The sequence below is a fragment of the Myripristis murdjan genome, chromosome 11 (assembly GCF_902150065.1).
Source record: "Myripristis murdjan chromosome 11, fMyrMur1.1, whole genome shotgun sequence".
In the NCBI taxonomy this organism is placed as follows: Eukaryota; Metazoa; Chordata; class Actinopteri; order Holocentriformes; family Holocentridae; genus Myripristis; species Myripristis murdjan.
Genome location: NC_043990.1, coordinates 2,662,234 through 2,679,188, shown reverse-complemented (window position 1 = coordinate 2,679,188; position 16,955 = coordinate 2,662,234). Strand labels below are relative to the sequence as shown.

The 16,955-nt window shown below is 42.1% G+C and overlaps 5 gene segments (V, D, J or C); 2 read left to right on the top strand and 3 right to left on the bottom strand.

Moving 5' to 3' along the window:
• The window catches only part of LOC115367644 (Ig kappa chain V-III region MOPC 63-like), a 29,195-nt gene extending 14,913 nt beyond the window's left edge, over nucleotides 1-14,282 (top strand). The window contains exon 5 of the V gene segment in view: nucleotides 14,236-14,282.
• On the bottom strand, nucleotides 71-552 carry LOC115367923 (Ig kappa chain V region 120-like). The segment is given in 2 exon segments: nucleotides 71-393; nucleotides 501-552. Coding segments are annotated over 2 exon segments (375 nt in total).
• LOC115367921 (Ig kappa chain V region 3315-like) lies at nucleotides 1,813-8,010 on the bottom strand. The segment is given in 4 exon segments: nucleotides 1,813-1,845; nucleotides 3,092-3,107; nucleotides 7,526-7,853; nucleotides 7,959-8,010. Coding segments are annotated over 4 exon segments (429 nt in total).
• Nucleotides 9,489-14,256, top strand: LOC115367645 (Ig kappa chain V-III region MOPC 63-like). The segment is given in 4 exon segments: nucleotides 9,489-9,540; nucleotides 9,757-10,048; nucleotides 12,855-12,889; nucleotides 13,887-14,256. Coding segments are annotated over 4 exon segments (708 nt in total).
• Nucleotides 14,283-15,275: 993 nt separating the features above from the next.
• Nucleotides 15,276-15,784, bottom strand: LOC115367549 (immunoglobulin kappa variable 3-15-like; the record flags this gene model as incomplete). The annotated part of the segment is given in 2 exon segments: nucleotides 15,276-15,625; nucleotides 15,733-15,784. Coding segments are annotated over 2 exon segments (402 nt in total), but the record flags the coding sequence as incomplete, so codon positions are not given.
• Nucleotides 15,785-16,955: the final 1,171 nt, after the last annotated feature.

Genomic DNA, 16,955 nt, shown 5'->3' with positions numbered 1-16,955 from the left:
GCTTCCAGCTGCAGCAGTCACTTCAGTTTGCGTTCAGTCTGACTGAGGGAGGTTTTTGTACGACGCTTTTTCACTGTGTGAACAGAGCTTGACTGTTGATATAGTGGAGACTCTGACAGTAGTAAACTGCTGCATCTTCAGCCTGGACTCCACTGATGGTCAGAGTGAAATCACTCCCTGATCCACTGCCTGTAAAACGACCTGGAATCCCTGATGCTCGGGAATTAGCCAAGTAAATGAGTAGTTTAGGAATTTCTCCATCTTTCTGTTGGTACCAGTGTAAATAGCTCCCACCATGAACATCCTGGCTGTTTTTACATGTGATGGTGACGGAGGCTCCCAGAGCAGCCCTCACTGCTCCAGGCTGAGTCACTGTGACCTGGCCTCTGGACTCTGAGGACACACAGACAAAAACACAAAGCAGCGTCATGCTTTTCTCCGCTTCATTTCAGAGGGACGGATCTTCATAGAGGAGAGGACTTTGATTCTCTGGACTTTACCTGTCAAGCAGCAGCAGAGGAGAGTCCAGATGAGGATGGAGCTCAAAGTCATGTTTGGATGAGGAGGATTTCTGGGGCTTCTGTTGTCATGAAGGACAGCTGTCAGTCATCCAGTCTTCAACTCTCAGGACTATAAACTCTCCCAGAGCACTGGAGCATGGTGCTGCTGATGCAAAGTGGCTCTCTATGGAAATGCTCTGACCCACTCCAACAGGGACACACATTACTCTCATCAGGACGTTCATCAATGGATAATTTTCAATAAACTCCTGATAAATAATATTCCTAAGTTATATTTCCATTGGTTTAGTTTGATGACTCAATATGTTTTCAAGATGGTTTTATGTGTGATAATTGATGTCTTCCAAAGCTCTTAATAAAGACTAAAGACGATGGAAATGGATCATAGGAAATAAAGATTTTCTCTGATCAAAATTTCAACGGCCTACTCTAGTAGAAGTAGAATATATTCAGTTAGTTTTCAATTGTGAAACCTGTCTGTTGGTGTCGTTCAGTGGCAAACACAACTACAGTAAAGTGTTGTGAGATGTTTTCAGCACGCTCACCCAAACACATTCACACACACACACACACACACACACACACACAGATGTTGATAAAAAAAAGACTAAATGGCCTCACATTCTTGTCCCAGTGTGTAAATGTAAACTAAATTTTTCAGTGGGTAAGTAAAACCTTGGTACTTTGAAGGTCATGTGACTCTCAGCCTTTATTTTTAACAGTGAAACTCGTCTGTTGCCATGGTTGAGCAGTGATGCCTGTCTGTTGCCGCGGTTACTGAGCTCAGAGAGGGAGGAGAAACCTTGATGACCAGTTTCATCAAATCTCTTCCACTGCTGAATCATCTGAGAAAGATCTTCAGAACCAGCAGCCACAATGTCCTGGGTTCGAACCCGAGCACGGGCCGTTTCCTGTCTCTCTCTACAGTGCCTATCAAATAAAGCAGAAAGGCAAAAAAAAAAAAAAAAAAAACAGAGTGAGAAAGTCCATGCAGGGAGATGGACAGGGAGGATGGACGGCATGCATGTCCTTCACACACGAGTTCCATTTCCGTTTCCAGTGAGATCTTTCATTTGTGACTGAGACTGTGCCCATTAAAAAAAAAAATACATAAAATAAAATACATAAATACTGAAGCAACAGAAAAGAGAAAAAAAATGAATTTGTGGTAAAAAACAAACATGCAAGAAAATGTGTGGGTATGTGCAAATTGTGCAGCTTACAGTGGCGCCATTCAGATACAGCTGTCAGAGGCAATGCATTGTCAGGTGGTTTACTGCCACCTAGTCGTTCAGTTGGAGACTGCATTGAACTTGTTGGTTCCCTACAGCAATGACAATAATTAGATTTCATTATAAAACTGCCATTATTATAGTCCTCGAGTGATCCATAACCAATAATGGTGTGACACTTTTATCTCTGAAATTCTTCATTGTGGAAACTTCTGTTTTGTTTAGTATTACTGTCCAAAACCACTGGTGCTACCACTACTACTACTACTACTACTACTGTCACTACTTCCACTACTACTACTACTACTACTACCTCTACTACTACTACTACTACCTCTACTACTACCATTACTTCTGCCAACACCACTACTACTACCACTACTACCACTCAGTGTCGTCGTATAGGGGGAAAGGTGATGACAATTCTAAGGGCCCACACACAGTTAAAAAGGTGGCAATGAATGGGGTATAGGGGCCCACACTGATATTCTTTCAGGGGGCCCAGAATTCCTAGCAACATCCCTGCTACCACTACTACCACTACCTCTACTACTGCCACCACCACTACTACTACTACTACTAGGCTACTACTACCACTGCTGCTGTGGCACCTTCTGCTACTGCTACCTCTGCTTTTACTGCTGCTGCTACTGCAAAAAAGCACTACATGTACTACAAGTACTTATGATAGTATTTGTGCTCTCAATACTGAGCTTCAGTTCTACTAATTTTCCAATAGTACTCGTAGTATGACCAGTGTGTTAGTACCTGGTGGGGAGAGCAGCTCTGATTCCAGCAGAGTTTGAAATCAGAAAGAAACACTTGAGCTGCACACTGTATGTTGTCACTGCCAATTAATAGTACTTCTGGGAGTATTAATTAGTTTCCATAAGGTACTGATGTTTTATATCTTTGACCAGAGCTAATCAACCTTTTTGGTGCGTGACCTCCTGAAGAGTGGAGGCTTTTCAGGTTGTTTTATCGCTGAATTTTTAGAGGAGGCCTAAACATCATCCATACTTTACACATGTGGATACCTGTGTGTGTGTGTGTGTGTGTGTGTGTGTGTGTGTGTGTGTTTGTGTGTGTGTGTGTGTGTGTGTGTGTGTGTGTGTGTGTGTGTGTGTGTGTGTCCTCAGTGAACTGTATCAGTCCCTGCAGTAGCTTCCAGCTGCAGCAGTCACTTCAGTTTCTGTTCAGTCTGACTGAGGGAGGTTTTTGTACGATGCTTTTTCACTGTGTGAACGCAGCTTGACTGTTGATAATGTGGAGACTCTGACAGTAGTAAACTGCTGCATCTTCAGCCTGGACTCCACTGATGGTCAGAGTGAAGTCGACCCCATTTCCTCCTCCACTTCCAGTGAATCTAGAGGAAATTCCTGAAAACCTATCTGATGTTAGTCTGATCAGTAGTTTAGGAGCTTCTCCAGGTTTCTGTTGGTACCAAGCCAGGAAATACTGTGAGCCAGAGTACCGAGCAACTGTTGGATTGGCCTTACAGTCAATAGAGACAGTTTGACCAATCTGGACTGATTTGGCTGCTGGCTGAGTCAAGACAATATTTTGTCCAAAAGACCCTGAAGAGAGAGAAGAAACACTGGACATGAGATGTTGAGGTGAAACTCAGCTGCACTCCAAATGATTTTCACATCACAGAAAAATGATTTTCCTCACCCTGAGTGAAGCAGAGGAGAGTCCAGATGAGGATGGAGCTCAAAGTCATGTTTGGATGAGGAGGATTTCTGGGGCTTCTGTTGTCATGAAGGACAGCTGTCAGTCATCCAGTCTTCAACTCTCAGGACTATAAACTCTCCCAGAGCACTGGAGCATGGTGCTGCTGATGCAAAGTGGCTCTCTATGGAAATGCTCTGACCCACTCCAACAGGGACACACATTACTCTCATCAGGACTTTTTTTTACATCGATATTAGTTTACTATGTACCTTCTTTTTCAGGATGTCCACAAAATGTTAATTATATTTGTGTACATTTATTTTGATTATTGTTTCAACAAAACAAAATTCCAACTTTAAAATGCTAACTTTTACTTCCTCTTCCTGAAATTAAATATATTATCTCATACAGACCACGAATTTATGAATGTTGTCAAAAATGTACCTCTTTTATGTCCAGTATAATGTAAACTATTTCTGAACACACACCCACACACCCACCCGACACAAACACCCCCACCCCCCCCCACCCCCCACACACACACACACACACACACACACATAGTGCTGGGGGCTTTGACTATTTCAGTAATCCTCATGTATATGTGGTTAATATCAGGTTTTATTTAAGTGTAGAAAAGTGCTGTTCAATAAAGTTTATGTTATTTATTTTTAAATCCATGTCAGTAAAATGCTCTGATCTGCTTTCCATATTGTTATTTTCCTCAGCAGTCTCCTTGTTCTTGCTGCTTGTCTGTATTTCAGTGGCTTGGCTTTATTTTCTGATGCTCAGGTTTCCTTCTACAGTCTTCCAGCACATTCTCCTCTTCTGCTCTGACTCAGTGTCTGTACAACAGATGAATTACTGGCTTTTCAGTCCATGTGGAACCAGCACACTTCCCTGCTCACTGTTTGTTCCACATTCTGTTGGAAACCCACTAGCACCCCCCACAGGTTCAATACTGTCACCTCAACCCCTGTTGTGTGAGTTTGAAGGCCTCTTGATGTTTCTCTCCTTTTCCAATGCGTTCTTTTTTATTGTCTCATTTTAGTTGAATGTTTTCTCCATTTTCCTCATCCTTACAGAAAACAGTGCTCTTTCAAATGTCAGATAAATCCATGTGTGGTATTCTGCTGAGTCATGACAGCTGTTGTAAATTGGGGGTGTGGGTTGCTCAGTGATTTGAAATGACCAAAACATATCAGGTTGTTGATTAAAGAGTATAATTCCATGGATGTGGAGCATGAAAGCAGGTTTACCCGTTTCAGTTCTGGCAAAGAGAAGCTGCAAGGAGAGCCGGTCAGTAGACCTGGTCCAGTGTGAACCGACTGACCAGCAACTCACACTGAGCAATATTTTTATCTTCCCATTCTGTGTGAAATGCAACACAACACAACCAGTGGTCTACTGGCCATTGGGCCCATTAGGAAAAGTCCCAGTGGGCCATCAAAAAATCCATTATGATTTACTGACGCTGTTTTTCTCTTTACTGGCTTTATGTTTGCCTTTAATGCAAGGTGTGTGCATGACAGTGTGCTCTGTGTGTGTGTGTGTGTGTGTGTGTGTGTGTGTCCTCAGTGAACTGTATCAGTCCCTGCAGTAGCTTCCAGCTGCAGCAGTCACTTCAGTTTCTCTTCAGTCTGACTGAGGGAGGTTTTTGTACGACACTTTTTCACTGTGTGAACACAGATTGACTGTTGATAACGTGGTAACTCTGACAGTAGTAAACTGCTGCATCTTCAGCCTGGACTCCACTGATGGTCAGAGTGAAGTCACTCCCTGATCCACTGCCTGTAAAACGACTTGGAATCCCTGATGCTCGAGTATTAGCAGCATAAATGAGTGGTTTAGGAATTTCTCCATCTCTCTGTTGGTACCAGGCTAAAAGGTGGTTGCTGTTATAAACATAAACGTTCTGGCTGGTTTTACATGTGATGGTGACGGAGGCTCCCGGAGCAGCCCTCACTGCTCCAGGCTGAGTCACTGTGACCTGGCCTCTGGACTCTGAGGACACACAGACAAAAACACAAAGCAGCGTCATGCTTTTCTCCGCTTCATTTCAGAGGGACGGATCTTCATAGAGGAGAGGACTTTGATTCTCTGGACTTTACCTGTCAAGCAGCAGCAGAGGAGAGTCCAGATGAGGATGGAGCTCAAAGTCATGTTTGGATGAGGAGGATTTCTGGGGCTTCTGTTGTCATGAAGGACAGCTGTCAGTCATCCAGTCTTCAACTCTCAGGACTATAAACTCTCCCAGAGCACTGGAGCATGGTGCTGCTGATGCAAAGTGGCTCTCTATGGAAATGCTCTGACCCACTCCAACAGGGACACACATTACTCTCATCAGGACATTTTTACATTGATATTAGTTAACTATGTACCTTCTTTTTCAGGATATACAAAAAATCCTAATTATATTTTTTTGTGTATTTGTATTTGTGTTTAATGTGTGTATTTATTTTGATCATTCTTTCAACAAAATCAAACGCCAACTTTAAAAGGCATTCAGAATCTGATCTTCCTTTTTACTTCATCTTCTTGAAATAAAATATATTAACTCAAACTGATAAAGTAATCATAAATATGGTCAAAATTTGCCTCTTTTATGTCCGGTACATGTAAACTATTTCTGATTACACACACACACACACACACACACACACACACACACACACACACACACACAGTGCTGGGGGATTTGACTATTTCAGTACTCCTCATGCATATGTGATTGATATCAGGTTTTATTTAAGTGTAGAAAAGTGCTGTTCAATAAAATTTATTAAGTTATTAATTTTTAAAACCATGTCAGTAAAATGCTCTGATCTGCTTTCCATATTGTTATTTTCCTCAGCAGTCTCCTTGTTCTTGCTGCTTGTCTGTATTTCAGTGGCTTCGCTTTATTTTCTGATGCTCAGGTTTCCTTCTACAGTCCTCCAGCACATTCTCCTCTTCTGCTCTGACTCAGTGTCTGTACAACAGATGAATTACTGGCTTTTCAGTCCATGTGGAACCAGCACACTTCCCTGCTCACTGTTTGTTCCACATTCTGTTGGAAACCCACTAGCGCCACCCACAGGTTTAATACTGTTACCTCCATCCCTGTTGCTGAATCGTCTCGAGAAAATGGGCAGGCCTTCAAAATCACAAGCTGATTTTCACTCAATTTGAATCTGAATGGACACTGGCCTTGTTATTGGGATTATGGAGGCTTTCATACAAAATCAGAGTCAGTAACTTTTTTTAATCTAATGATTATCTCAGGTGTTTCCCTCAGGTTTGGAGGGCGGCCCATGTGCTCCCTCTCAGTTAGGGATCTGACCCAGACACCTGCTGTCCTGCATCAAAGCCGTCCTGCTTCCCCTAAATGTTTAAGTCCCTTGTCAACTCACAGTTCAAAAAATTCCTAACTTTCAATTCTGTTTGAAATGCATATCAACCACATGTTGGACCTGCACAAAATACATTATCATAGACTACTGCAATTTCATCCAGTTGACCATCATCATCAGATTATATGAGACAGGTCTGGACCAGGCTTTTGTTGGATGGTGGAGCAATAACAACTATTTAAGAAAACACAGTGGTATCTCCAGCTCTGGGTGTGTTATAAACTATATTATCTTAGAGTTACAAACGCTGCTCCTCAAGGAAGATTCTCATGAATTCTGACTATAATTTTCTAATTTGTGCCTTTGGCAGTTCGACCTGTTTCTAATCACGAATGTCATCGATACTTATAATGAGGTTGTTTTGACGGCCATTTTGATAATCTCATTTCAAAAAGTAGGATCAGATTGTGATTTCTGTAGAGGAACAAATCCTGTCACTCCAAAGAAAGAACTCTTTTTACCCATTCAGGAGGTTGAAGATTCAGTTCAGAGTCATACATGATTAATGGCTTTTAAATTTTAATCTATGTGCGTGTGTGTGTGTGTGTGTGTGTGTGTGTGTGTGTCTGTGTGTGTGTGTGTGTGTGTGTGTGTGTGTGTGTCCTCAGTGAACTGTATCAGTCCCTGCAGTAGCTTCCAGCTGCAGCAGTCACTTCACTTTCTGTTCAGTCTGACTGAGGGAGGTTTTTGTACGACTCTTTTTCACTGTGTGAACAGACGCTGACTGTTGATATAGTGGCGACTCAGACAGTAGTAAACTGCTGCATCTTCAGCCTGGACTCCACTGATGGTCAGAGTGAAGTCACTCCCTGATCCACTGCCTGTAAAACGACCTGGAATACCTGATTGTCGAGTATTAGTCAGGTAAATGAGAAGTTTAGGAGTTTCTCCATCTTTCTGTTGGTACCAAGATAAACAGTAGGCACTGCTACAACTTTCAACCTTTTGGCTGGTTTTACATGTGATGGTGATGGAGGCTCCCAGAGCAGCCCTCACTGCTCCAGGCTGAGTCACTGTGACCTGGCCTCTGGACTCTGAGGACACAGACAAAAACACAAAGCAGCGTCATGCTTTTCTCCGCTTCATTTCAGAGGGACGGATCTTCATAGAGGAGAGGACTTTGATTCTCTGGACTTTACCTGTCAAGCAGCAGCAGAGGAGAGTCCAGATGAGGATGGAGCTCAAAGTCATGTTTGGATGAGGAGGATTTCTGGGGCTTCTGTTGTCATGAAGGACAGCTGTCAGTCATCCAGTCTTCAACTCTCAGGACTATAAACTCTCCCAGAGCACTGGAGCATGGTGCTGCTGATGCAAAGTGGCTCTCTATGGAAATGCTCTGACCCACTCCAACAGGGACACACATTACTCTTATCATGCTTATAAATTGATTCATAAATTTAGTATCATACCTTACTGTTTTTTTTTCCAGATTTTTGCAGAGCAGTCACTGTATTAGTAAGTACATTTACACATCACTCTCAAAATAATCAAAACCAACTTTGTACTTGACTAGTAACAGTTCTTTAAATAAAGTAATATGAGCCTGTATATGAAAGGATATGGAGGAGAATTTTTTTAAATACAGACAAGTATGATCTCATTTTATTTCCAGTGTAATGTAAAAGTTTTCAGCTCATATCATTTTGTGTGTGCTGATGTGTACGGGAGGCTTCTTAAAGGGAAGTGAAACAGTGAAACTCCTTTAAGCCTGATGCTGTTTTTTCATCAGATGTATCCGTCTCTCAGTCCATTTGAAAGCCTGGCAAACTGTGTGTGTGTGTGTGTGTGTGTGTGTGTGTGTCTTGGAACAAGCCATCTTGGAGGAAGCTGACACAGATCTGTGCCCATCAAACCAATTCCTCCCTAGCAGCCGAGACCAATAACAGGTGTCCTTACTTGGATGTAATGTGTTATTGAACATGTGACCGACTTAATTCCAATTATTTAAGTCTGACAATGTTTAGTAGACACTGCATCCTGCCTCAAGAGGAGAACGCCCATGTGGTACTTTAGTTGATGGCCCCCAAGTTACCAGGTGACTGAAACACATTTGTTTGGCCGGGCAGTCCCATCCAGGAGGGTTGCCGGTGCCTCTCCAGCACACTTTGCTTTGGTCCCTGGTGTTCATTTTAACCCGCTGTGCTAATCTATAACTGGCTCACACTCTCACAAGATAGACCTCATTAACATTCAGAACTACACGGTGCAGTTTCCAGGTCCATGGTGGTTGATTAGTCCATGCTATAACTTCATTTATCGAGTCATACCCTTACAATCCATGCATTTGTATGTTCGGGCTATCAGTAGTAAGGTAATATTCCTGGTATTAACTGGTCTGATCACCAAGAGACAGAGTTGTGATCAGTAATTATTTTGCCTATCTGTAAGTAAAACTGCCTTGGTTAATTAATAATCATTCTTATAGTGAATAACAATGGCTTTCAACAATTTCCCCTATCATTTGTGAAAGCCTATCCAAACGAGTATCCTACGTATGTGTGTGTGTGTGTGTGTGTGTGTGTGTGTGTGTGTGTGTATGTGTGTGTGTGTGTGTGTGTGTGTGTGTGTTTGCATATGTGTCCTGCCTCTCTGCTCTCCACCCGTTAAGAGGCCAGTGTTGATCAGTGGCTGTCCAGGCCTTTCAGAGCCACTGACACGCCGGCAGCACAATGATGATGTCACAGATTCTCCTGCTGGGCACCCTGGGGCTCCTTGTTCAGGGTGAGACTCTCTTCTGAAAACTTGGCTTCAGGATGCAACCAGCTTTACCACAATCATCTTCTGCTGTGATGGAGAAACACTGAGACCAGCAGCATTCACCTTCTTCCATCTGTTCTCCATGTTAAAGAAATCCTCCTCTTCTGTTTTCATATTCATCATCTTTCTCCAAGCTGTATTTGTCTCAATAACCCTTCTGCTCTTTTGGATATTTTCCAGATTCATCAGGAGAAATCACTCTGACTCAGTCTCCTGGATCTCAGTCTGTTAGTCCAGGACAGACTGTCTCTATCAGATGTAAAGCCAGTTCAAGTGCGGGTAGCTACCTCCACTGGTACCTTCAGAAACCTGGAGAAGCTCCTAAACTCCTGATATATTTGGCCACAACCCTTCAGTCTGGAGTTTCTAGTCGTTTTAGTGGAAGTGGATCTGGGACTGACTTCACTCTGACCATCAGTGGAGTCCAGGCAGAAGATTCAGGAGTTTACTACTGTCAGCAGAGTAACAGCGGGTTAGCACAGTGAAACAACGTCGTACAAAAACCTCCTTCAGCCGCAGAGGAACTGATCTGACTCAACAGCTGCAGAGACACAAAAACACTAGAGACTAAAGACACAAGGTCAGAGGTGAACAGAATTTGCGTGTGTAATTTAACGTCAAATTTAACATTTTACTGTCTTTTTTTTGTTTTTGTATTCAGAAATCCATTTCAGACATCAGAAAACAACTCAGAAACGGTGCACAAAACTTTTATCAACTGAATAAAGAATTTATTGTGTTGTGTGAAAAGCATTAACACATTCTATGATAGTTCTTCAAACAACCTGTGTATTTTTCAACTCATTGCGTCTACAGATACCCAAAAAATGTTTTTGTGGTGCTGAATTACACGAGTTAGAAACTATTTTTAAGTTCAGACATACAAAGTATTCTTCATTCAAACAATTGGATCTGATGTCAGCTACTTCCTGTGAGTTTAATTTGATATCAGCTTTGAAGGAGAGACGTTGATTCTTGTTCAATCAGTCAAACTCTCGTCTCGTTAGCTGGCCTCACAAAACCTAACAAACATGATCACAGCAAACCAGGGGTGTGAGGGTCATTGTCCACTCGCTCCATCAAACCAGGTTTTTCTAATTTATTCATGAGCAGGTTCATATGAAAGACATCACATGTCGCATGGACAGATCCAGACACGGTGAAATAGAATTAAAATATTGATCCATGAAGCAAAATTAGATCACTGCAGCAGGAAAAGTAATTCATCAAGGACTAGGACATTGAAAATATAAATACAGTATGACAAGCAGCAATAAAAAAACAGGGATATAAACAATAAAAGCCATAATAAATAGGTTTATTTGTGGGATTGCATTGATCTTTACTTATACTGTATATACATTCATTTTCTATTCCTTTAGTCAGCAGGATTTTCCTTATAGCGACTAGACTGATGGCAGGCAAGGACTCAGTAACATGACTCAGCGGCAACAAACATGACTCAACAAAGTCAGCCAACAGTGTTTACTTGCAGATGTTCATCACACAGGTTGACAGGCAGAACATCAGGGAAACAGAGTCTGGCAAGGCCATGACTAAAGCCAGGTCAAAAATACACTGAGAGAATAACACAGTACAGATAAAGCTGGTGTGACTGACACAATATTCAAAGACTGACTGCCTCAAAGTGAAGGGAACACAGAGACTAAATACACTAAGTAATGGGACACAGGTGAAACTCATCAGGACGTGGCAGCATAATCACAGTGGAGCGAACACACACAGGGCAGGAAGTCAAGTTGTCTGAAAGGATTTCAACAATAAAACAATGAATGAAAAAAGAAAGACGTATGCAGGGAAGCAGGGTGAGACGTTACACCATAAAGTTTACAAGAAGCCCTGTTTTACTGCCAGTGGGCTCCAGATGGTCCAATCCAGAGCATGTTGATATGGAAACATCTGTATGCCTGATGTTCAGCTGCTGGCTGTGGGGTTGAGGCCAAACTATCTGCCTCTGGTGTTTTCAGCCGCCATTGTTTTACTTGTGTACGTTTCACCGTCGGCAGTGGTGATGTCACTCAGTCCAACGTCACAGACCTTCAGACACGGCATCCCAGCACACTCCTCATAATAAATGGAGATTTGAATCATGTTAAAAGCCGCAAAACCCTGAAGAACTTCATCCAGAACGTGACCTGCAACATTAGAGGGGATGAGACCTTGGACTTCCTGTCTGCCGATGTTAAGGAGGCATACAGCGCCGTACAGTGCTACCAAAACATCCATCTCTGATATAATAACTGATGTAGAGCAAAGTGCTTCTGCAGGTCTGCACACACGTCTCCATGTGAACAGCACAATCTGTACGGCAGGTCGACTGACGCTTTCATTTGAATGCAGCATTTTTGTCCACACCGGGATCCTGTAGGGAAGCAGCTGAATGGGTGGATGGTTTACACGTTTGGATCAGTGAGCCTGGACAAAACCTGCTCCGCAGCAGGTTAGCTCTGTGGCAACAGTTACCATGGCAACCCAGGTTGTAAAGCCTCAAGCTGTAGTTTTAAAAATGATCAAAGTTATGTCATGTAGTTTTTGGTTGATACATGCATGTTTTCTCCAAGAATGTTAACTGTCATGTTTTACGTTACTGGTAAAGAAAAAAAAAATCACTGCCAAAAATTAAATATATTTTCAAAAATATATGTAATCAATAATGATAATTTTTGACATAGTTTGATGGCTAGTGATGATATGTCAGTCATTTGTTATTAAGTTTTCAAACCTGAGGCTGATCTCAGTGAGTTTGTTGTTTTCAAAGTGAGAGAGCCGTGTCTCTCTACAGTCAGAGGTTTTTGTACGGCGGCTCAATGAGTTTGTATCACTGTGGTACACTTTTGGTGGAGGAACCAGACTGGATGTTGGAAGTAAGTTTAATTATTTCATGTTCTTATCAATCCATGAGAAAAATATATACTTTTTCATATTATTTGCACTTCATGAAACAAACTGCCATACTTGACTTTTCATGTTAATATCTGATTTTAAGCGAACAGTGATCTCAAAGTAGTGAAATCAGAGCAGACTTTGAAAAACTGAATCCAAATGATCGGTTAAATTTCTTTAATTTGAGGAAATTTTAAGTTTATTAAAATGAAGTTCATTACAACCAGAAGAGAAAGCATTTATTCCAGATTATTTCTTTAAAGTGGCATCTTGAGGGCTTGTAGTTGTTGCTTTCTCTGACAAAGTGAGAGAGCCGTGTCTCTACAGTCAGAGGTTTTTGTACGGCGGCTCAATGAGTTTGTATCACTGTGGAGGACTTTTGGTGGAGGAACCAGACTGGATGTTGGAAGTAAGTTTCTGCACAAATATTAAATATCATGTAATGTGTTCCTGCTGCTGAGTTACTTTTAGTCTTCTGTGTGAGTGTTAGTGGTTAGTTTTAACATGGATTTTGTTAATTTCCATCACTTATAGTCACTGTTTTTTCTTGCCTGTGTTTCTCCTTCACCACATAGTTTGACTCAGTACTTCTTTAGACTTTTCATTATAAATTGTGAAAAATGTTTAAAACATACCAGCTTCAAAGTTAGAACAGTTGAATGCAAAGCTTTGGTTCCTTCAGACTGTTTGACCATATTGATTTTAATTTAGTATTTTTACATGACATGTGAAGCTGAATGAAAACTAATTTGAACAGAGTGGGGATTAAGATTAAAATCTTAAAATGTAGCCAAATTTCTCATTCTTAATTTCATCTCATAATTTTTTCACATATGGGATGAAAATAATTTGTTTGCTGGCTGAAATCAGTTTTGATGAACAGAATAATGTTGCTTGAAAATCATTATGGCTGAAAATGCTCAACAAACATTTATCTCAGTTATAGATGCTCTTGTTCAGATTTCTTTAAAACAGACAATATATTGTGCATTTACTTTGACTTTTAACAAAAAATAATAATAATAATTAATGCTGACAAATCAGTAAATTATTTAAACTGTAAAAATTAGATTTTATTTCTATTCTTTAAAATATTTAAGGACACACACCATTATTGATGTGTGATAATTTTTATGGAGCAGCCAAATAATTTTTATTTTTATCTGTTATGTGTATTGATGTATTTGTGTTCATATGAGGACTCTTTCTGTGCTGATGTGCATGAGAGGCTTCTTAAAGGGAAGTGAAACAGGGTGTGAGTGAGTGACTGCTGGAGCATAAAAACCATCTGACAGAAAGTCCTTAAAGGGGAAAATGGACTCTCACACAGTAAAGGTGTCCAACCGCCCGCTGACTGACTGCCAGCTGCTTATTTCCCGCCCTCTAAGCTGATCGGTGTCTCCTAGGTGACGCCCTTCCCACCCTGACGGTGCTGCCCCCCTCCAGAGAGGAGCTGCAGCAGGGGAGGGCCACGCTCATGTGCCTGGCCAACAAGGGCTTCCCCTCAGACTGGAGGCTGGCCTGGAAGGTGGACGGCAGCAGCAGCAGCAGCAGCAGCTGGGAGCAGAGCAGGAGCCCCGGGGTGCTGGAGAAGGACGGCCTCTACAGCTGGAGCAGCACCCTGAGGCTCACTGCAGACCAGTGGAGCAAGCTGGGCTCTGTCACCTGTGAGGCCACCCAGGGCTCCCAGTCTCCGCAGACCGAGACACTGAGGAGAGACCAGTGTCCCCAGTAACTGACCTGACTCACTGGGACTTCTGCTACTGGTTTCACTCTGCAGCTGCTCTCACTCTGCACTCTGCCTTATGTCTCTCTCTCTCTCTCTCTCTCTCTCTCTCTCTCTCTCTCTCTCTCTCTAATAAATCTTGAAATAATCATTTATTTTTCTTGCTGTAATGCAGATATTCTATATATGTTAAAATAATGATAATAAAAAAAATCTTTTTACCAAATAAGTTGTGTCCTTTTTCCTGATCTACACTGATATTAAAGCACGGGGATGGAGGAGTGGATTTTAGGTTCAGCTGGCACGCATACTGTAAGATTTCAAAATGTAAATGAGGGTGTCAAACTTCAGGAAAGCTTCATTTAATTCAGAATAATGCTTCCCAGGCAAAGTAGTGATTAGGCCAAGCATCTTTCATATGCTTTGTTACTGCTTTTATTACTGGAGAAAACCTGCTCTCATTGTTCTCATTATTCACATTTATAAAAATAAAAAAATGTATCATCAGCATATGGGAATGAGTGCTAGTTTGAACAATGACATAAATTTAAAGGAATGGCACTATTAATCTTCACCTCCTATCCACCACCTATTGGTATTAGCCTCAGCATACATTGTTACTGATGTGTATGTGACGTTTTGCTGTGTGGTCAGTGAATGGATGTTAATGTGTGGGGGATAAGCTGTTTGGATCATTCAGCAGTGGTTTGGGGGTCGGCATCAGGGCAGCTCACTTTGCTCCATGTTGTTGTGCTTTTAATGTTTCTGATTGGGCTTCTTCACTGGAACTGTCCTCTTCATTTGGGGGATCTTTCAGCTTGTTGAGGTGGGAGGTGGCTGTTTGAAGCTCAGAGGGAAAACTGACACTGACACGATCAACAAGATCATATGTTCTCATCAACCATGTGTGTGTGTGTGTGTGTGTGTGTGTGTGTGTGTGTGTGTGTGTGTGTGTGTCCTCAGTGAACTGTATCAGTCCCTGCAGTAGCTTCCAGCTGCAGCAGTCACTTCAGTTTCTGTTCAGTTTGACTGAGGGAGGTTTTTGTACGACTCTTTTTCACTGTGTGAACACAGCTTGACTGTTGATTTCATGGTAACTCTGACAGTAGTAAACTGCTGCATCTTCAGCCTGGACTCCACTGATGGTCAGAGTGAAGTCACTCCCTGATCCACTGCCTGTAAAACGACCTGGAATCCCTGATGCTCGAGTATTAGCAGCGTAAATGAGCAGTTTAGGAGCGTCTCCATCTCTCTGTTGGTACCATGATAGATCGTGTGTATAAACTTCATTACCATCGTCATCATAGTCAGTAACAGCAACATAAACATCCTGGCTGGTTTTACATGTGATGGTGATGGAGGCTCCCGGAGCAGCCCTCACTGCTCCAGGCTGAGTCACTGTGACCTGGCCTCTGGACTCTGAGGACACACAGACAAAAACAGAGAGCAGCGTCATGCTTTTCTCCGCTTCATTTCAGAGGGATGGATCTTCATAGAGGAGAGGACTTTGATTCTCTGGACTTTACCTGTCAAGCAGCAGCAGAGGAGAGTCCAGATGAGGATGGAGCTCAAAGTCATGTTTGGATGAGGACGATTTCTGGGGCTTCTGTTGTCATGAAGGACAGCTGTCAGTCATCCAGTCTTCAACTCTCAGGACTATAAACTCTCCCAGAGCACTGGAGCATGGTGCTGCTGATGCAAAGTGGCTCTCTATGGAAATGCTCTGACCCACTCCAACAGGGACACACATTACTCTCATCAGGCTGTTTTGTAAATGTGTAAATTAATTTGATATTATATCGGATGGCTTCTTTTTATTAATGTACTTTAACTTTGACTTTTCTTTCAAGAAATTAAAAAAAGTACTTTAAAATGTTTTAAAAATCTGATTTTCCTCTATTTTAGCCCCACTTTTTGAAATAAAGTACCATATATTAACTTATATAGAAAAGAAAGTTTTTCAATATGGTCAAATATTTTCTCTCTTCATTTCCAGGGTAATGTAAAGTATTTCAGCTCATATCATTTTGTGTGTGCTGATGTGCATGAGAGGCTTCTTAAAGGGAAGTGAAACAGTGTGTGAGTGAGTGACTGCTGGAGCATAAAAACCATCTGACAGAAACTCCTTAAAGCCTGATGCTTCAGGAGCATCAGCTTCTTCTCCAAGCAGCTGACTGCTGCTCCAAGCCTCATCCAGACGGCCCAAAATGTCTCTGCTCTATAGAGGCCTCCAACATCAGGAGTCCGTTTTGCCTTCTCATCATCTTTCTCTCAACACTGCTTCTTCTCTCCATTTCTATCAACATTATTCCCTGAGGTTGACACCACCCACATAACGCCCACACACTCAAGCCAAGTTTCTGCTGGCCTCCTTCACTTTTCTCACATCTTCCATATTCAGAGCCGCAACCGTAGAGTTCCACCTGTCTGCTTCCCCCTGCATATTCCACCTGTTGTTCTCCTCACAATGTTCTGGTCTTCTCGCTGAAATGGACAGAGACCAATCAAACCCACCCACCTCATGTTTATTCATCAGATGTATCCGTCTCTCAGTCCATCTGAAAGCCTGGCAAACTGCCTCTCCCTTTAAAGATCTGAGATTCCTGCTCTTTCTGATCTGCTCTTCAGCTCAGAAAGCGCTCACCTAGCTACCTGCCCCTGGTTCCATTCACACTGACGGCAAATCCTCCACGTCCTAAATCAAGCTGCTTCTCCAGCCGTTCCTTCAGCATTGGAGTCACTATTCCAG